Below are 19,618 nucleotides of genomic sequence, written 5' to 3' on the forward strand. Positions count from 1 at the left end.
CCTCTGAGAAGTCAAGCAAAAATAATTCCATGATGATTTTTCTCCCCACACACGTACACTTGCACAGACAAGTGGGATACAGAAACCAGACCCCACAGTTCTGAATGCTGAACAAAAGGTGAAAAGATGGTTGCCCTCCTAATAGTCTTGAAGACGTTGGGGTCCTGTTTAGTTCATAGGCTTTTTCATGTATACTGTAAGCAATAAGGTTCAGATCCTTTAAAGTCTGTTTCGTATTTAGTAGGGAGATGGGTGTCTTTTGAAGAAGACAAGCAATACTTCAAACTTCTATCAACAATCAAGTAAAGAATTGAAGCACCTTATTTGTATGATTCTTCTGTTTGGTTTTTTGTTGGGTTTTTTTATAGCACTGTCACACTTTCAGTGTAATGTTTGCACAGTGCATGCATAAAAGGTGAGCAGGAGAACAGTCACTCTAGCACATGGCCCTGGCAGATTTCTGCAGTCTGCACAAAGGTCTGGAAGAAGCAGTTTTGTGTATGTCTTCCCTCCTGCCCAAAATCTTCTTTTGCTGCAGAAGAAAAAAATACTTTAAGGTGGGTGCTTTTTCTTTTGTTGCATGAGGGTGTATATGTTTTGTGGTAAAACTAAGTAATTGGAATGCTTGTGTCTTTTTCTTCTTGTGTTTTTGTTTGTTCCTTTCTGTGGTTACCCACCAAGCATCAAACCAAACTGCTAAGCATCATACAAAACCAAAGAAAATCTGACAAACGTGGTCCAAATTCATAGGAAAGTGCAAGTATAATTTCAAATTGTTACTTACTGTAGTTGTCCGAGGAATCAGCTGAGCATTTAAGATCTAAGTTTTTATCAAGTTGATTTTTAATGCAGATTTATATCAGAATTTGTATAATGAATGAGTGTGGAAGGAATTATTTCTGCTGCTTTGCATTGTCTATATGATATACTCACCTAGAACACAAGACCTAGTTGAATAATTCAAAGACGAATAGCTTGCAAAGCATTTGCTTTCTCTCTGTTGTAGGTTAAAAGTATTAAGCAGAGGCTTAAATGGCTAGCTGCATTCTGCCCTTTCATATAGTGCAACAGGGAATGATAACTTACTCTTGTGTTTAAAGCTGTGCAGCTGTGAGTTGGCTGTGAAGACTTGAAGCATACTTACACCCATATGAGAGGTGCGTTCCAATTCCATTGTCTGTGAAAGAGATGGAAGAAGTATTGCCAGAAAACTCCACAGAGTGCTGTAAAACTGTGTTGGGGGTGTTGCTGCAGGAATCCAATAACTAAACCTGCAAAAAGGTGTTTGTTTTTCTGATCTGCTGCATGTAGGTAATAGAGCACTTCCCACAGAAAAATTATGAACTTGCCAAATTTGAAGGGGACCAGAAAGTCACCTGGAAAAATGGTGAGCAGTTTATGTTTACTTGCTTTGTTCCTTGTATGCAAATCAAACCCACACATACATGTATAGCAGGGAAAGTAGGGCCAGAGCATTTTCACATGTGACTCTTGGGATGTTAAATCATCCAGCACTTTGAATTGCTGCAATGCAGAAAATTGGAGCTGGGTCCTGATTCCTGATGCAGTTGTGGGCATGGCTGGTCTGCCCACAATACCGCTCACTGAAGCCACGGGGTGCTTTCATGGCAGGAGGTACCTGTCTGTAATGCATGATATTCTGGCCCAGTACAAATCAAGAAATTAATTCCAAAGATAGTGTAGTTGAGGGAGACCTGGGAGAATGAAAGAAGTCATTCAATACTGAAGTCCATGGGCAAGTCACTGAGAAGATACTCTTTCAGTAGAAGGTGTTGGGTAACTGTGAAGAATGTTGGTAGTATTTCTGCTTTAGTAAAGATGGAAACACCTTGTTAAATTTAAATCCTTCTCTAAGTTTTAGTTGCCTATTTCTTACAGCAACCCTGTGAAGCATGTGTGTGATACTGAAATGGATTAGGTCATGATGGAGGCTGTGGGATTAATGCTCAGTATCCTACCATGATCCTCTCTCTCTGAGCTACGTTTTTACCCCTGTACATCTGTATCTGGCTATGGACGTGCTCCTGCTCAAACTCTCACTGGAGATCAGAATGCCACAGTCTTGCTGGTATAGCACTGCCTGCCATGGAGCTGTGGGAGTCAGCCTCAGCAGGCTGTCAGTACAGTTTCTCTTTTCTTCATATCCTGGCACTAAGGGAAAGTATAAAACACTTAGCAGGAGCCAGGCAGGAGAAGAGAGGATGTTTAGGAGGGAGAAGGTGCTACTGTGAGAGGTCACATTTCTGTAAGCTTTTGTGAAGGTATTCTCTTCTCTGTCTTACAAACTGTGCTGGAGAGAAGGCTAGATGTAGAGAGATGTCAGACTGTGCCAGAGCAGAGCTGTGTTTTTACATAGCTCAATATTGTGCCATATTTGGAAAGAAACCTGAATTATTCAGTCACTTGCATAATTGTGTGTAAGAGTGTTTATAACCAAGGGCTTGGGTACTGTCTGTATTTATGAATGACCAGGGCTGAGTCTGAGCGTAATTCCAGCTCTGATACTGTGGGTGAATTGCACAACTATTGTGGATACATGACATTGTTGCTCCACACTAGGCCATGGGACGGATGGGACATCTGGCAGAATTTGTTCTCCCTGCTTTGAACAGCTCATGCACAGTGGGGACTGCTATTGTACAAGCACGCAAGCTCAGCACAATTAGAAGTCCTTCTAATGATTTAGCCACTGTCTTTAGCTAAATCAGAGCCCTCTCTTTCAGATAATTTAACTAGTTACAAGCCACCCCTTGAATTTACCTGGAGTCTGTCTCCATTAAAAATAATGATAAAATCCCTCACCTCAGCTATTAACTTCCTTGAGTACTAATTCTTGACTCTTTTTGCCTTTTATTAATGGCATATGGATATAGGGTCTTTACTATACTTTATGAAATGTTGGGCAAAGAGTGGCAATTAGTTCCACAGCTGTTTTGGTCATCAATGTTTAACACTCATACTTCTCTAGAGGCCACTTTAAATAGGAACCTGATCCAGGCCATTATTATCAACCCCTTTTGCTTTCACTGTCAGCTGAAAGAGTGGAAGCCTCAATGTACCCCAGGGAAGAAAAGTAGCAAAATTGCTGTGTCTTGGTTTCACTCATACCTCAAGGCTCTGCTCTGTAATGTGCTCTTCCTGGACCACTAGTAGGCTCAATCATATAGGGGGTCTGTGTATTGCTTTTGTCTCCTAGTCTCAGGTGGACTTTTCATTGTAATTTCCTTCTCTTCAGGGTCCCCTATGTCAAGTGGCCAAGTAAGACCCCTTGCTGACAGGACTACCTCCCAGACCTGGTCTTCAGTCCCTCCTGGAAGTAATCAGAATCTTTTCAGTCCCCATGTCTGATTGTGCAAAGCACAAAGCAGAGAGACCTTCCCACTCTGCAGATCCTGTGCTCTAAAGAAAAGGACTGCTGGTACTGCTGTATTCATTATCAGCTAATAGCTGTTGGCCCAGTGTCCTGGGTGAAGGCTTCGCCTGCTGTACTAACATCCATCCAATTTGGGTAAATACTGGATTAAGCAAGAGAGAGGCAGTGAGAAAATGTCACGCTGATATTCCAGAAACAGCCTGTGATGTATGACTGCTCTGTCTTGTCCTAAACAATTAACATTGCTGTAGAAAATGGAAAAACCAAGTCTCTCTGTGTTTTTATTTGTACATAGTAAGAAACTTTGCTTCCTGACCACATGTTGGCAGGTCAGTAGATCCCTTCTGAAATGACACAGAATTACGGATGTAGAAGCAAGTTCCTGTTGGCAGCATGAGATAATCTAATTTCACTTGTTTACCCAAAGTAATCTCTTTTCTCAAGGAATGCAATTCCAAGTTGGTGGGAAGTTGCTCTATTATCTCTAGCGACTATGAATAACTACTGGCAACATAAGAAGAGTTAGTTTTTGAGTAGGAAGCATCATTCCCAATTTTACCGAGTTGTGGGTCATTTGGTCATAGAAATACTCTCTTGTTTCTCTCCTGGAGGTAGAATGGAGTTCCCTCTGTTTCTTCTAAAAATGTGCACATACAAAGCGCACAGCGGTGTAGCTCTGAATGAACTCATCTTTCAAAGCAGGTACTTATCCAACTCCTTTTCAAGTGTATTTTTGTTCAAAGCATTATGGTCATGCACTCTGCTTGAGGAGTTTAAATTCTTCATAGTTCTCCAGGGCAGCACAGCATCAGCCCAGTCCAGTGGCAAGAGCACAGTCCAGCCCTAAATGGTTAACTTCCTTGTGGTAGCATGTCACCAATTATCAGAAATGGCACTTCTCTTTGAAGGCTAACTCTGCTGTTTTTAGAAAGCAAAAAATGCAATTACCTTTACCAAAGGAAGGGAGCAGCTCTAATAGGATTTTTTTATCAGACTATTTTTTTAGACTATTTGGGTAATTCAGTGATTATTACTGCACAGCTCTCTTTCCTTAGGGGATGCTAGACTGTTCAAAAAGCATTTGTTAGTTTACTTAGACATTAAAGGGGTCCTTATGAATTTAGATTATGCTAAAGTACTTCAAAGTGTCCCTAGAGGTCCAAGCTGCTTTGAACTTAACCTTTTCTGCCCAGTCTTGTCATATGTGTGAGCCCAAGGATTGTAAGCAAGAGGTCGGTGATTCTCAGTCTTTTTAATACTTTGACCTATGTTACAACAGGAAAAAACAAACAAACCAGATTCCCTCTGATCTAGCTGGGAAGAAAGAGAGAGGATGGGTTTAGTGGGCCTCTTTGTAACCCTCTTCTTAACCTGCTAGCTCTCCTGACCCATTAAATAGTACAAGCAGGAAAAAACAAACTAAACCCCAACTTTAAATATCCAGTGCCTTACTTCTAACTGCTTTCCTTTAAAATGTGTTTGGTCCTCAGGGCATCTTGAGATCTTAATGTTTTGGGGTTTTATATGTATATATATAAAAAATTTGAATAATGAAGCATGTGAGACGCTTGCAATTGGAAAAATATGAACTTTAATAAAGCTGGTCACGCTGCTGGTGAGCTCTGTATATCACACAAAAATGTGTGGCTAGATCCTCCGCTGGGGCTGTTCAAAATAACTGCAGAGACTCCAGTGGCGCGGTGCTGATTTACGTGAGGTGAGAATTTGGCTCGCATCCTGTATTATCTTGCAGTGTGGCTGTGCAGCTGTAACACAATCTTATTCAGCTCCTTGGATTTGGGGGCAAAATAAGTGCCCATGGATATTTTTAGAAAAGCATGTCATCAGAGGGGTTCATATGATTCTCTCTCTCTCTCATATATTTATTTTTTATTGCTGTTGACCTACCTGAGCTCCTTCGGTGTTTGGAGACTTTAAAAAGAATAATTCAATATTTTTCTCCACTGGGGTAGCTGGGTGGTTTGGTTCCCCCCCTTTCTATTGCTTCACAGTGTTGGAGGCTCTACAGGCAAGGCATTATTTTGCACATGATGCAACGCAGCTCTTGTTTTTCTTGAAAGGTGGGTCTGGCTGCACCTCTTTTCAGTTTTCAGGTATCTACACAGCCTTAACTCTTTAAAACTGAAATTTGACTGCTTGAGGGTGTTGTAGGGCACACTTATTTTTTCCCCGTCTGAAATCTGAACCCTCAGACCTTACAGTCACCTTCACTGCAGATAATCGTGACAGTTGTTTTTCCCATTTTGACCCTTTGCATCAGTCCCTGGGCTACAAAGGGAGCATGAGAGCTATTGCTGTCCTTGGGATCAGGGTCTGTGCTGACGAAAAAGCCTCTTGGACACGTGCATCCTGTTTATATGTCAATATCTCCCCTAACAGTGTTAGAGAGGAGGAAATTTGGAGTGTCAGATATTTTTGTAAGCAGAAAGTGCTGCCTGTTTCCCTGGGAGGCATGAGCAGTTCTTTAGTAATGTTTGGAAGCATGAAGCAACAAGGTACTACTGAGTGTTATCACCAGCATTCTTCTTTAAACTATTTTGATTTGCACATACTTTATCTCCAGCATTTCTTCAGCCTGAGAAGATCAAGCAGACGCCACATGTACAGTGTAGCCCAGACAGCTAGATGACACAGTACTGTTTTGACTCGAAAGTCAGACTTCTGCTAAGCATCAAGGGGCAAACCTTTATCTCTGTGCATAGTGCTGAGGGGTGTAGGGAAGAATTCCTTCCCTCAGTGGAGCAGATACGGATTTTCCATTGCAGTCTTTAACTGAGAGCCTACTAGCTACAAGACTCTTTTCTCCAAAGTAGCCTACAACACTTAGATCCACCAGCCCTATACATGTTCCTTTCCATCTTTTTCTCCTCTGAAATCAGTTGCTGCAGAGAATGTGCAGAAGACTGTGCTTGGTTAAAAGTAAATTAACAGCCTTTGCATTTGCTTTCTATCCCACTTCTTAATGAAATGTAATTGCTAGCTTGGTCCTGCTGGAATGAGGATTGCAAGTGCTCCAAAGGAAGTGACTGAGTTGCCCCCAAGAAATATGTAAACCATGAAGGTAGTTCTTGAAATGAAGTGCTTTGAAATAAGAATTTGTCAGCAGATTGTAATGTATTAAGTCACTTGGATTGACATGGGTTCTGGGTTGCAGCTTGCTGTTAAGGGCAGTCTTGTCCCTTGCAAAAACCCTTGGAAAAAAAATTGAAAGCATGAGGTCATCTTGTGCTGTGGAAAGTTTAGTGCATATATCTTCCCTGCTGCAAGGTAATCATAAATCAGACTGTGTTATGATAGAGGTGCTCACTGAAATAAATTTCTAATAAAAGAATAAACATGGAATCAGCCCATCTGTACCCTCTACATTCCTCAGTGAAGCCTTCCTAGAAGCACAACTTGGAAGGGAGCTGGTGGTGTGGATGAGGAATACAGCTTGCTAGAAAGCACTGACATATGAGCAAAGGTGTGTTAAGGTGTGTTAGTTCTATTTTAAAAAAAAGTGAATAACATTCCCATTGTACTTTAATTTTGCCAGCCAAGCTAATCCAACCTCTGCAAGCCTTTGCACCAAAAGCTGGGGCACTAATGCAGAGCACTTTCCATTAGCTCAAATGTGCCTCATCCAGACTTTCTGGTTGTGCTATTGTCCTGAATTCAGCTGCTGAAGCTGGCAATGTCATATATTTATAAATGCTTTTGTTAAGCTCATTCCCTGCCTATCCTTTCTCCCCTTTCTGAGAAAACCCTGCCATCAGAAACAAACTTTGTAACACCTTCAAATTCAAGTACGCTGTTATGTAGGTTAAATTTTGCATGGGTTTTCCCTGGGTTTGGTTCTGGCTTGCAGTCTATCTTGTCCAACCAGAAGATTACATTTAAGTAATGCTTGATAAATGGGTGCTCATGAGGAGAGCTTAAGAGAAATATCCATGGGGGAAGCAGAGGAGAGGCTTGACCAGTTCAATAGACAGTTCCAAGTTATTGATCCTTAAAACTAAATTGACTGCTGAGCAGTGTTTGAGTTTGAAAGTGTGGTCATTGAGAAAGAGAAGTGGCTGTCCTTTATGGAAGAGGATTTACTCTAACACAGCTTGTTTTCTGCAGCACCTTTTGCTTTAAGACTTCAACTGTTCAATAAACAAACCTAGACTCATTGCAAAAGCATTGTTTTTTCCATCTAAAGGTGAGAGAGCTTGAACACAGAAATGATTTGCCATTAGGACACAAGTCCACATCAGAGCTAAAAGTAGACCTAAAATTTGAGGGTTTCTTAGCAGTATGCTAGCTCCTATGCATTATATTGTGCTTGTCTGAAAAATGAGCACCATGAAACTATCTTTCCTCCCCAGCATAGCTGCAATGTTTCCTGCAAATTGATAGCAAAATAAAGTGTCTATAATAAATTACAGGAACCTTATTTCAATTGTTCTGCAGATGTTGATTAGAGAACAAGGGCAAAGTTGTGGTAGCAACGAATGCCTTGTCACTGTCTGAAAGCTGACTTGGTCTGTCTGAGCCTTTCCTGCCCTGCATCATATGAACTGAGTCAAGTTCCCAGTGAGTTTGATGCACATGTGGTCTGCAAGGAAGAACATGCACTGTTCCTCTCAACTTCATGCCCATCCTGGGCTGTTTTTGAAGAGACCAGTGTGCAATCTTAGATGGCTGCTGTTACTCTGTACTATTAGAGAAAACATATCTTCTTTTCACATTTCATTGCCTGTGTATCTGGTACTGCTCCATGTATCTTGTTTTGCCATGAGGGACTTCATGCTGAATGATTAACACAGTTATTTGCTATTGCAGATTGGAGCAGGTATGCCAAAGAGGTGGTTTGGAACCACCCAGTGCCCGTGTTCTGTCTGGCTTTTGCAGCTCTGGCACAGCAGTGTCAGACCCTCAGTACTGTTGTGTGACTGCCAGCTCAGCATGAAACCTTCTTCAGCTGTCCCTTTGTAGGATCTGGGATACACTTTCAGCCTAACCTCACAGCACTGAGACCTTTCAGAAATAGCAAATATATGGCAGGATGGGGTGGAGGGAAAGAGGGGGAGGGTCGTTTAAACTGCCTCCAAATAAAGATCTGTGCCTGCTGCCTGTGGTTAATATTGATTTAACATATTTTTGCTACAACTCAATTTAGTCTTTACTCTTATCCAGCTGTGGGAGCTCTGGTTTGCAGTTGCCTGTGTGATTAATCCTTTTGTGCATTTCTTTCATTGTATGCATAGTGTCAACTCTCACCTAGCACATCACATGCTGAAAAAGTCCAGAAACCTGTTGTTTTCATTTGCAGTGTTGTATGCACACATCGGTGGGTTGGGTTTGGGTTGCTTTTTCTCTTTTGTGTGTGTGTGTGTGTGTGTGTGTGTGTGTGTGTGTGTGTTTTTAAAACAAAAATATCCATCAAAACAAAGCTGTAGTGTTAAAATTTTATCCCTCCCTCCTTCCCTTTCTCCCACACCCTTCCATCCTTCCTAAACCTGTTACAGGCATATCTAATCGTTTGGCTTTCCTGGCTTACTGCCATATGTAGTAGAAGAACAACAATGCACAACAGCACCAGTGAACTTTAGAAGGGTCTTATTCGTCTGATGGGCTTGTGCAGCACTTGGCAGAGATGAGGAATATGTACAAATAGACCAGGAGGAAATACTGAATGCACAGTTGTGGGACAAACTCTGAGGAGCACAGGGGGCAGGGTGAAGGTTGGTTTTTTTTGGAGCTGGGGCCTTCTTTGTGTACTTTCTACTGATTGGTGAAGGCAAGCACTCACCCCAGCCACCACCTGCAGCTCCCACACGTGCACACATTTCTGCTTAGAGATGATGTTTCATAGTTTCATAGTTTCATTCAGGGTTGGAAGGGACCACAAGGATCATCTAGTTCCAACCCCCCTGCCATGGGCAGGGACACCCCACACTAGATCAGGCTGGACAGAGCCTCATCCAGCCTGCTCTTAAACACCCCCAGGGACGGGGCCTCGACCACCTCCCTGGACAACCCATTCCAGGGTTTCACCACTCTCATGGGGAAGAACCTCCTCCTCACATCTAGCCTGAATCTCCCCACCTCCAGCTTCATTCCATTCCCCCTAGTCCTATCAGTACCTGAGATCCTGAGAAGTCCTTCCCCAGCCTTCCTGTAGGCCCCCTTCAGACACTGGAAGGCCACAATTAGGTCACCTCGGAGCCTTCTCTTCTGCAGACTGAACAGCCCCAACTCCTTCAGTCTGTCCTCATAGGAGAGGTGCTCCAGCCCTCTGATCATCCTTGTGGCCCTTCTCTGGACACGTTCCAGCACCTCCACATCCCTCTTGTAATAGGGGCTCCAGAACTGGACACAGTATTCCAGGTGGGGTCTCACCAGGGCTGAGTAGAGGGGGAGGATCACCTCCCTCGACCTGCTAGCCACACTTCTCCTGATGCAGCCCAGGATCTGATTGGCTTTGCGGGCTGCAAGTGCACATTGAGAGCTCATGTTGAGCTTTTTGTCCACCAGCACCCCCAAGTCTCTCTCCTCAGGGCTACTTTCCAGCCAGTCACTGCCCAGCCTGTATTTGTGCCTGGGATTGCCTCGACCCAGATGCAGGACCCTGCACTTTCTCCCCTCTGGATGTATCTTGTAAAGGGCAAACACATCCATCAGCTCTTACTGCTGTCCTTTGGCTTCTGGGAAGAGACTGTCCTCCCATCATGCGTGCTTGAGAGTGGGACATGATTTCTGACTTTCTGTTCTCCCAGTCATGCTTGTGCATTGGCAGTCATACAGGGCTGTGATATTTGCTGTGCCTCTTCTTTCTTTTTTTTTTTTTTTGGCACATAAATAAGAGATTATATAAATGGAAGATAGTTCACAGAAGCTTTCTGGTCCTGCAGGTATGCACACACATCTGCACAGGTTTATCTGGAAGCTTGACATTCATTACACTGAATTAATAAAATAGTTGCCATTTTTTGCTAGTACTTTTGAGAAATGTTCTTGCCATTATTTTTTGGTGTCAGTCCCTTTATAGAAAGCCAAAGGGGTATAAATTAATTTTGAACAAGTGTAAAGGTATCCACACTATGTTTCCTGCCATGAATTTAATCAGTGAGTGTTTTATGTGAAGGACAAGACCTACTGAAATTAAATGTTCAACATCCTTCTCCTGTATTCTGCTCTGTTCTCGTCCTTTAAACGCAGGTAACCCTTATTTTAAGATCAGTGAGACTCTTTTGCTTGCATATGACATGATTAATTAACTGAGTGACAATACTTGTGTAATCACTAATAAAGTGCAGTGTTAGCAGCCCAGATGAAACAATCTGCTTGTGTATCCTCTCTAGCACTGCCATGGGCATTTCTCTTACAAAGAGAACTTGTGCTGGTGCTGTTGGGCAGCAGAGTCTATTTCTGGACAAGGCAGTGAGGGATCATGACAGTGATATCCCCAAGACCCAATGCAGAGGCAGATGTTGCCTTCACTGACTGGAAGCTAGGCACAAATCTGAAACACTGAAGTGATGTGCCACCCCTCTAATGTGAGTCCAGACTTTGATGGAGGAGTACTAACCTGAGGTGAAGTTATTAAAAAAGCTGTCAATTTTTCTTCCCTTTTGCCACAAGAGAAGCACTTGTCTGGCCAGGATAGAATGTGTCCCATCTATCTGTAGCTACGCTTCTTCCTTGCTCTCAGAGAAATAAACTGGTCTTAACATATGATTCTGTATTACAAGACAGTGATGTGCAGGGAGTATGAAGAAATGTGATTCTTGATGGATGCAATTCTGCTGGCAGAGTCTTGAGTGGTCTGATTATTCTGGTAGTGCTCCACTTGGTCCTGTGCATGATGGCATTGCTATGTTAAAGTAGAGCACAGCTTGCTAGTGCAGGGTGTGGTGTAGTGGTAGTTCTATAAGTATGGATTTTGTGATAAAGTCATAGTCTTGCTGTGGCTGTGTGAAGGAGATCCAGAGAACAGCACAGATTCAGTCTTTTGGATGCAACAATTTTAAGAGCTCTGCGGTGCCCTCCCACCTATCCCAGAGCCAACTACAGTTCTGAGCTAAACCCTCAGCAGAAGAGGAGAAACAAGTCAGGAAAGTGACTTAGATAACGTGAGGGTTGTAGAGTTTGTTATGAAGCAGTTATGGCTTTGTTTTGCCTTAATCACAAATTGGGTTATTTTTTTTTCCATAGAAGTCAGTGGAACTGTGGTGCTATAAAATTCTATTAAGAAAGATTGTCCTTGAACATTTCCTTCTGGTTTGAGTGGGCTTTTTTGTTCTGTTTTTTATTTTTTTTATATTTTCTGGGTCTTTCCTAAGATTGTTCTGCTATTGGTATATAGAATAGAATAAACCAGGTTGGAAGAGACCTTCAAGATCATCACATCCAACCTATCATCCAACACCACCTATTCAACTAAACCATGCAACCAAGCACCCCATCAAATCTCCTCCTAAACACCTCCAGTGATGGTGATTCCACCACCTCCCTGGGCAGCACATTCCAATGGGCAATCACTCTCTCTGTGAAGAATTTCTTCCTAACATCCAGTCTGAATCTCCCCTGGTGCGGCTTGAGACTGTGTCCTCTTGTTCTGGTGCTGGTTGCCTGGGAGAAGAGACCAACCTCTGCCTGTCTACAACCTCCCTTCAGGTAGTTGTAGAGAGCAATAAGGTCTCCCCTGAGCCTCCTCTTCTCCAGGCTAAGCAACCCCAGCTCCCTCAGCCTCTCCTCATAGGGCTTGTGTTCCAAACCCCTCACCAACTTTGTTGGTGGTAACAAAGACACATATTTGGAAGACACACTTGGTAAGATGATTTTTGAGAACATGATGTGTTTATTGCAGATTATTGCATCACATCACTTATAATTTTCTCAGAAAAGTGACCAATTTCTTAGAATAAAATAGCATTGAAAAAAATAATTCAAATGTTTCCTGTTATAGTGCTCCATAGCCTATGTGTTGAAGGTAGTTGATTTTTTTTCCCTTGTAATATTTGCATAGTGCCTAAGTGCTGAAGTGAATTCTCCTAGTGTTATGGCTTGCATGAAATATAGCTCAGAAAAAGTGCAGCAGATCTTCTATGAAGGCTTAATAGAAGACCGAAGGACTACTTAGAGTTTAATCTAAGCCCTGTTTTGATGGACTGAAGTAGGATGCCTGCTGATTCATTGCACAGTGATTAATTTCACCTCTGCAGTTTGATTTGCAATTGATGTTAATAAGGGGATGGCTTACGGGGAAAGCAGTCAGTGTGAAGACAAGTGTGGAGGCCTCAGCTTCGACTGGAAATGATAATAGGTGTGCTACTCTAAATTCAGCATGTCTTTCTGAAAACCTGTGAAATACAGGAATGGGTAGGCCTGTCAAAAAATAAACAAGGGCATGTTTCCTACTTTCCACTGCTTACCGTGCAGGTGAGCAATGAGCAGGAGCAAGCAAGCCAAAGGTAGGGTCAGCAGATCAAGAGAGGCGATTCTGCTGCTCTGCTCTGGTAAGACCTCACCTGGAGTACTGCATCCAGCTCTAGAGCCCTCAACACAAGAAGGACATGGACCTGATGGAGAGGGTCCACAGGAGGGCCATGAAAATGACTAATGGACTGGAACACCTCTGCTACAAGGACAGGCTGAGTGAGCTGGGGTTATCAGCCTGGAGAAGAGAAGATCCCAAGGAGACCTAATAGTCGCCTGACAGTACCTGAAGGGGCCTACAAGAAGGCTACAGAGGGACTGTTTACAAAGGCCAGTAGTGATAGGATGAGGGGCCATGGTTTTAAATTAGACAAGACTATATTTAGCTTAGATGTTAGGAGGAAGTTCTTTACCACGAGGCTAGCGGAATGCTGGAACAGATTGCCCAAGGAGGTAGTTGAGGCCCCATCCTTGGCTCTGTGGGGCTCTGGACAACCCAATGTAATGGAGGATGTCTCTGCTTACTGCAGGGGGGTTGGACTAGACGACCTTTGAAGGCCCCTTCCAACCCTAATCATTCTATGATTCTATGAGAAAGTGTGTCAGGGTAAGTCCAGAGCAGGCACTCCTGAGATGCTGAGCCAAATCCCCAGCTATTGCAGGCAAATGTGTTATGCCCTAAGCCTTTTCATAAACTGATAAAGCTTTAAAGCTCTATCTTATTAGGTGATTTTGGCTCCTCTGTGTGAATAAGCTCAGTAACACATGTCCTTGCCTTCATGCCTCAGGACTCATTAATTTGAAGAAATTTGTTCAGAATTGTTGTTAGGAAGGAGGTAAAGAGGACAAAAAAATTCAGCTTAGCAGCCAGATTTTGGGTAAACTTTAGCAGAAGGTTGAATGACTTTCTGATATATATGAAAAAAAAGGAAAAAGAAAATATGGGAATATTGGTATCTGTGGTGGCATGAAAAGAAGTGGGGACACAAAAAGAGCAAGTGAAAGATGTAGAAAGTGCTATGTGATTTTTTTCAGTCCACGAAAACAAAGATGAGAACACTTAAATTTTTAATTCTGTTTGCAGAATATAAATACCATGGTAAAGGAGAGGGATGTTTAATTCACTAGGAATTGGGAAATTTAGGGATAGCTGTATAAAATCTAAGCACTCAGTAGAAGCCAACTCTGCTGAGCAGTTGTCTGATACAGTTGAGACCAGCAGATGCAGAAAGTAGACATCTGTTGTGCTGCCCAGCACTCACAGGCCAACTTCATGCTGGAGGAGCAGGGGCTGTGTATATGTGGTTAAAACTTTGAAATGTCATTGGCAATGAGGAATGAGTTCTCTGTGGCACCTCTGTAGAGTGGTCCCCTGTGGCACCAAAGTGGGGTGTGTACACCCCAAGGGTTATGCAAGATATTCCATTAGAGAACAGGAAGAAAATATTTTTTTGGAGTACCAAGATCACTACATCTTTATCTCATCCTTTCTTAGTTTCTGTTTTGGTGTATGCTTTATAATGTGCCTAACTTATTAATACACTAGAACATATATATATAATTTCTATTTTAACTAGAAACATTAAATATAGCAAACTGATCAGTAAGATAGAGTATGACAACTTGGACAGTGATTTATTTTTCTTAATGCACATGTGCTATGGACATTACTGCAGCACAGGGATTACTTGCATAGGGATGTTCATCCATCAGTGAACTCCAGGGCTAAAAGGGCTTCTTCACATTGCTTTGGGATGTGACTGAGCATGGCAGCAGAGCTGACGTGTTGGCATTGCCCATTTCTACATCTGGCTAAACCATCTACAAAGAATGTAAACAGGACCAATGTCATCACAGTAAATTTAAGGAGTGAGTTAAATAACTCTTTGGTATTTGGGAAGTAATCTTTATGTCACCCAGATTATTTACATGGTTTTATCCTGGTGTCCATACAGCAAAAGCAAAATCCTTAGATTGCCTTTAATCATGTGCAAGCCTTGCTGCTGCTTTTTGTAAATCAGATTTCTTTGGCCTTTCTAATGCTTTGCAATAATTTTTATCCTACCAGTACAGCCAATTAAAACAACCATATCAAATGAAATTAGTTGCAGAGGTCAGCTGAGGAACTCCCATGGTCTTTAGCACATTTGGGATAGGGCCCAGGATAAAAAGCTTGCTGGAACACGGTGGTTAAATGAGTCCCTAGCTCTTTTCAATAGATTTGATTGAGCTGTGTTAACAATTTTTTCCAACTGGAAAAAAAAACCAGATAACAGCATGTTTGCATACGGGCTTGTTCTCTCCTCCTCCCTGCATGCACATGTATTTAGCACAGAGACAGACGCGTGGTTGTGTCAACTGACTGACATGAAGCGGCATATCTCTGATAAAACTGGGACTGTGTTTGATGTAGTTGCAGTCAAATGTGCTTCATTTGAATAAGAGAGCTTTTTAAAAAAGTCTATTTTTATGCAGATTTTAAAGCCTGTAAGGTAATGAGTCAAGAAGACAGCTATTAACACTTCAATCTTTCTGATACTCGGAATGAGAGAAAGAGATGGATGAGATCTGGCTGTTGTAGATTTAGCCAGCTTCTTCATGCTTGAGTAAAGTTAATCCTGGTTTATATGCTGAGTTTTGTGTTTGAGTAGTTCCAGATTTTTGGAAATGTGAGGTTCAACTACATGAAATACTCTTTGCATGTGCTGAGATGTGCATCGTGGTATTTCTTGACTTCATCCTTCCTGCATTTTCAGCCTTGTGTTTCTCTGGTAATGTCTGTTTTTCAAGGTAATCACATGATAACTTTCACTGACCTTAAAAACTGTGTTCTAGCACTGCCTGCTCATGACTGTCCTTGTGTTTATATTGATCGCAGCAGGCTTGAATAATGAGCTTCAATTTCTGTCATTAGTGCAGGCCATGGAAGCACTGTGTCCAATTATTTGAAAGAAAAAAACAGAGAAATCACTTGATTATATATTTTAGAAAATCATTTTCTGTGTTCATGTCAGGTCCCAGGATAAATTACATAGACACTAAATATTTTGTTCATTTTGCTTGCTCCTTTCAGGGTATGATCTTAGTTATATTTACTGAAAGTTTCCTGTGTACAAACACAGGATGCTATTGAATGTGTGAAGTGTACCTAACATTCACATATTTACAATTACTACATATTCAGCCTGACTAATTATACATGACAGCACAGATAATTAGGGGTTCGTGTAGACACACACATGGCAAAACTGTACAGACAGTTGTGTGTCTCAGCTGCGTGAAAATCCTGCATCTACTCTTCAAATTACAGCTTTAGGGGGCTAAAGAAACTCTGTACGCAGAACAGGTAAAGCAAACCCATCAGGTCACTTGCTGCCTTGCAAATCACAGAGGAGACGTGCAGCAATCTGCTGCTTGCCTACTTGGCGTTTCTTGGGCCTGACCTACACATCTGTATGTTGATGAGATGGGGCACTCCATTCTTTGTGCTCTTCCCATTTTTACACCCACCCCCCCCAACCCCCCAACTTTTAACAAGTCCCTCATTGTTCATCTCATCCTTCCTCTCTATTTTCCACTCCTTTTGTACTTTATATTATTTCTTCCTTGTGTTACTAGTACAACAGCAAACACTTTCAGCTTTCAGCCGGATGTTTCTGTCATCTTAACTCTTCTAGCCAGTGTGGTTAAAACTTCACACTTCTGTGCAATCTTCAGGTGTCTGTATTTAGACATTTACCTAATGTGATTATTTAATATTTTTTTCTTTAGAAAAACTTGGATACCTGCAACTTCCCTTTGTTCCTGCAGAATTTCTGTGCAATGTCTAGTTAAGATAGAGCCCCTTTATTCAAGCAGTTAAGCGTAGATTTAGGAGCTTTGTCTTCTGACACTCCAGTTTGAAAACTGTGGTTGCAGGCAGCAGTGCAAACTGTATAATCTTTCTCCCTTATAATGAGAGAAACACTGAAAATACGTTTCTAATAAGTGAAGCTAATGTCATGTGGAATATGCAGCCTCTGGGTTACTTCTTGTTGCTTTTTAATTAAATCCAGGAAAGTTTGTTTTCTTTGTAAGCTGAGAATTGTGGAATACCAGTTGTGTGCACAACTGCTATTTTGCTGCTTGAACACAAACTGCACCAGGGCCAACTCGCTGCCGAGGTGGAGAAGCCAGACCAGCTAACATGGGTGCTGTACTGCATACTCTGAAAGTGCCACGTCTGCCTGAGTGCCTGAATGCTGAGCATTCATAAGCATCAAATTGTCTTTAAAAACAAACAAAACCTGCCACATTCTTGGACTATTTTAGAGACACATAATCTATTTTATCACCAGACACAACTTGCTAATGGAACAATAGGAACCACCACAGCCTCAGATGACTGATCAGAGGATGTTTCATAAGGGCCTCTGAGTCATATCCCATCTATTTGTTGCAATGTTTCACTAACCAGGTGCAGGCAAGTGAGAAACTTAGCTACCCTTTTACCAATATGCCAGGAGCTGTAACTGTAAAAGCCTGTTCAGATTGCTGTCAGCATTTCAGATAATCTAGTCCTCAAATTTTGTCCCATGACCAAGTGTGCCAGCAAACTCTTAATTCCCCTTCCCATCTTCCTTCTCAGATCCTGGTTTCTAATATCACAAGTCAGTCTTTTACTGCTTTGCTCCTTAGAAGAGCTACAATAAGGTTCATGTTAAAGCCTAGACCAGTAAGGAATAGGAGGAAAATTGTGTGCATATTGAAAAGGGCTATGCTCTGTGGTAAAATACAACCTTGTTCAAACAGACTTGTTCCAGAATAAAAAAACAACACAAAAACAAAGCAACTGTTCTTCTGACTCAGAGCTGTCAAGAGAAAAGAGTAATAGCATAACTTTATTTTTCAGGAGGTTTAACCCCACAAGTGGCTTGGCCATAGCTGTATGTCTCAGGTGCATGGTTGCTAACAAAATAATGAATCCTGCCTGCATCTCATAGAGTGGGAAAACAGTGCAGGCATGGCTGCTGAAGGATATGTGGTCTCCTCCAGATGTTCATGTTTTGAAGCTGAGACAATACCTTATCAGGTCTATTATCTAGGGGCAGGATAGGAGAATGAGTTGGTTTTCAGTTTGTATTGAAGAGGAGACTTGATTACAGGTTCACCATATCAATTTGTCTTGCAGTATGTGCTTAGGTGGGGAATGTGTTTAGGTGCACTGATTTTAAAATGGTAGTTTTTTACAACTTTTCTCCTCTTTCCTTAAAAGATGCTTCAGGCTGCTTGCAGTTACTGTTAGAAACCATTCTCTACAACTGCTCATACATCCACATGTGTTCATTCCTCTGTACATTCAGCAGGTTGCACAAAATCCTCTGATGATGTTGTAGTTTTAAGGTTCAAAATGGTCACTATGTTGTAGTCTTGCACCTGTCTGCGATTGCGCTCTTTAGTATTAGACATTACCCCATGTAGATGTCAGAGAGTTTATTTAGGTTTTCCCCCTTTCCTCAAGGAATCACTGCTCCCAGTAGTTATCTGGTTTATTATTTTATTTATTTGTTTGTTTGTTTGTGAATAAAAGTGGAAGGCTTGTGGGATGATTGGTTTCCTTATTTGATATGACAAAAAGAGACTTGCCTTTCCTCACAGGGGTCTTTGTGTTGTCTTTATATAGAAGGCTCCATGCCCTAAAATACATTTAATGAAACTGCATGGTAGGATAAGGTGATTAAATAAAAGCCAAATGTTAGATTCTAATAAATCTTTCAATACAGAAGAGCCTAAACATATCTGGGACTGCTTGGCTAATTGTTAGCTGGCTTGCTATCTTTGCTTATACTCACATTTAAGGAGGCAAAGTATTTGTCTTTGCAGATAAGCTGTGGGCAATTTCTAGCCAAAGCCTTTTTGCTGCTGTTTTTAGCTGTGTGACTGTATTGGCATGGAAGGGGCTACTTCTGTGACTTTGTCAGTGATTTGTATTGGTAGCACAAATCCCTCTCTGATGGAAGAGGAGGAAAATAGTCCCTCTTCCAGCGATAGCAAACAACAATTAGAGCAATAGTTAATCACTTGTTTATTTATAGACCAGAATGAGCTATGCTTCCCTCTAGTTTGACTTCCTGTGTATTTAGACTGTGTGTTTTCCTTTAGACTCTGTAGGGGGAAGTGCTATGTGGTGAGGGTTTTGTTTAGTTTAATTTTTAATTTTTTTTCCTTTGCTAAAAAGAAAGGGGAGTCTTCTGAAAGCTGAGTGTTACTGTGACTCCACCAACTTCCCTGGTAATCTTTGTGTGCCCTCCATGCCAAGAAATGGCACCTGAATTCAGAGTTATATGTCTGTAATGTCTGTATGCAGTTCCATGAGTGTTTTGGTGGTGGTGGAGAGAACAGAAAGTTGCTTGCTGTCAGAGCTCATTCCTGTGTATTTGTAGGTGTCAGTCAAGGCATCTCTCTGCTATCTATGTAATATGCTGCACTACCTCCTTAAGCTTCCCACTTAGAAGTTAATTTTATTTTTCCTTCCCCATCCTTAGATCTTTCTACAAGCTTCTTTGGAGCTCCACCCAGTACTCCCTTGCCTTTGCTAAACAGGACTCTGCGCTTGTCTTACCTACACACATTTCTACATGGTAGCTCCTTTTCATTCCCCCAGGGGTTCATGTTGGTGTTTGTAGCCCCACCAAGCTCTAAGCAAAGCAAGTGACTGAGGACGTGTCTGTGACCTTTCCAAGCAGATCATTCCATCCTGGAGGTATGATCTGTCTTTCTGCTTCCTAGAAGTATCATCAGACTGCCAGGTGACTTCAC

General features: G+C 41.9%; 1 protein-coding gene across 5 annotated transcripts in view; it reads left to right on the top strand.

Annotated features, from left to right (window-relative positions):
- Positions 1 to 19,618, top strand: part of TBXAS1 (thromboxane A synthase 1) — a 253,481-nt gene that overhangs the window by 32,915 nt on the left and 200,948 nt on the right. The window contains exon 1 of one of the 5 annotated variants that reach the window (XM_068142227.1): positions 56 to 118. The exons of the other annotated variants lie outside the window; for them this stretch is intronic. Coding sequence (XP_067998328.1) covers positions 105 to 118 — 14 coding nt within the window. The 5' untranslated portion in view covers positions 56 to 104. Of the gene's footprint in view, positions 1 to 55; positions 119 to 19,618 lie in introns of those variants that run through there. 5 annotated transcript variants of the gene reach the window in all.

This window comes from Melanerpes formicivorus, unplaced genomic scaffold (assembly GCF_026170545.1).
Source record: "Melanerpes formicivorus ecotype bairdi unplaced genomic scaffold, bMelFor1.0.p_v2 SCAF_8, whole genome shotgun sequence".
Taxonomy (NCBI): domain Eukaryota; kingdom Metazoa; phylum Chordata; class Aves; order Piciformes; family Picidae; genus Melanerpes; species Melanerpes formicivorus.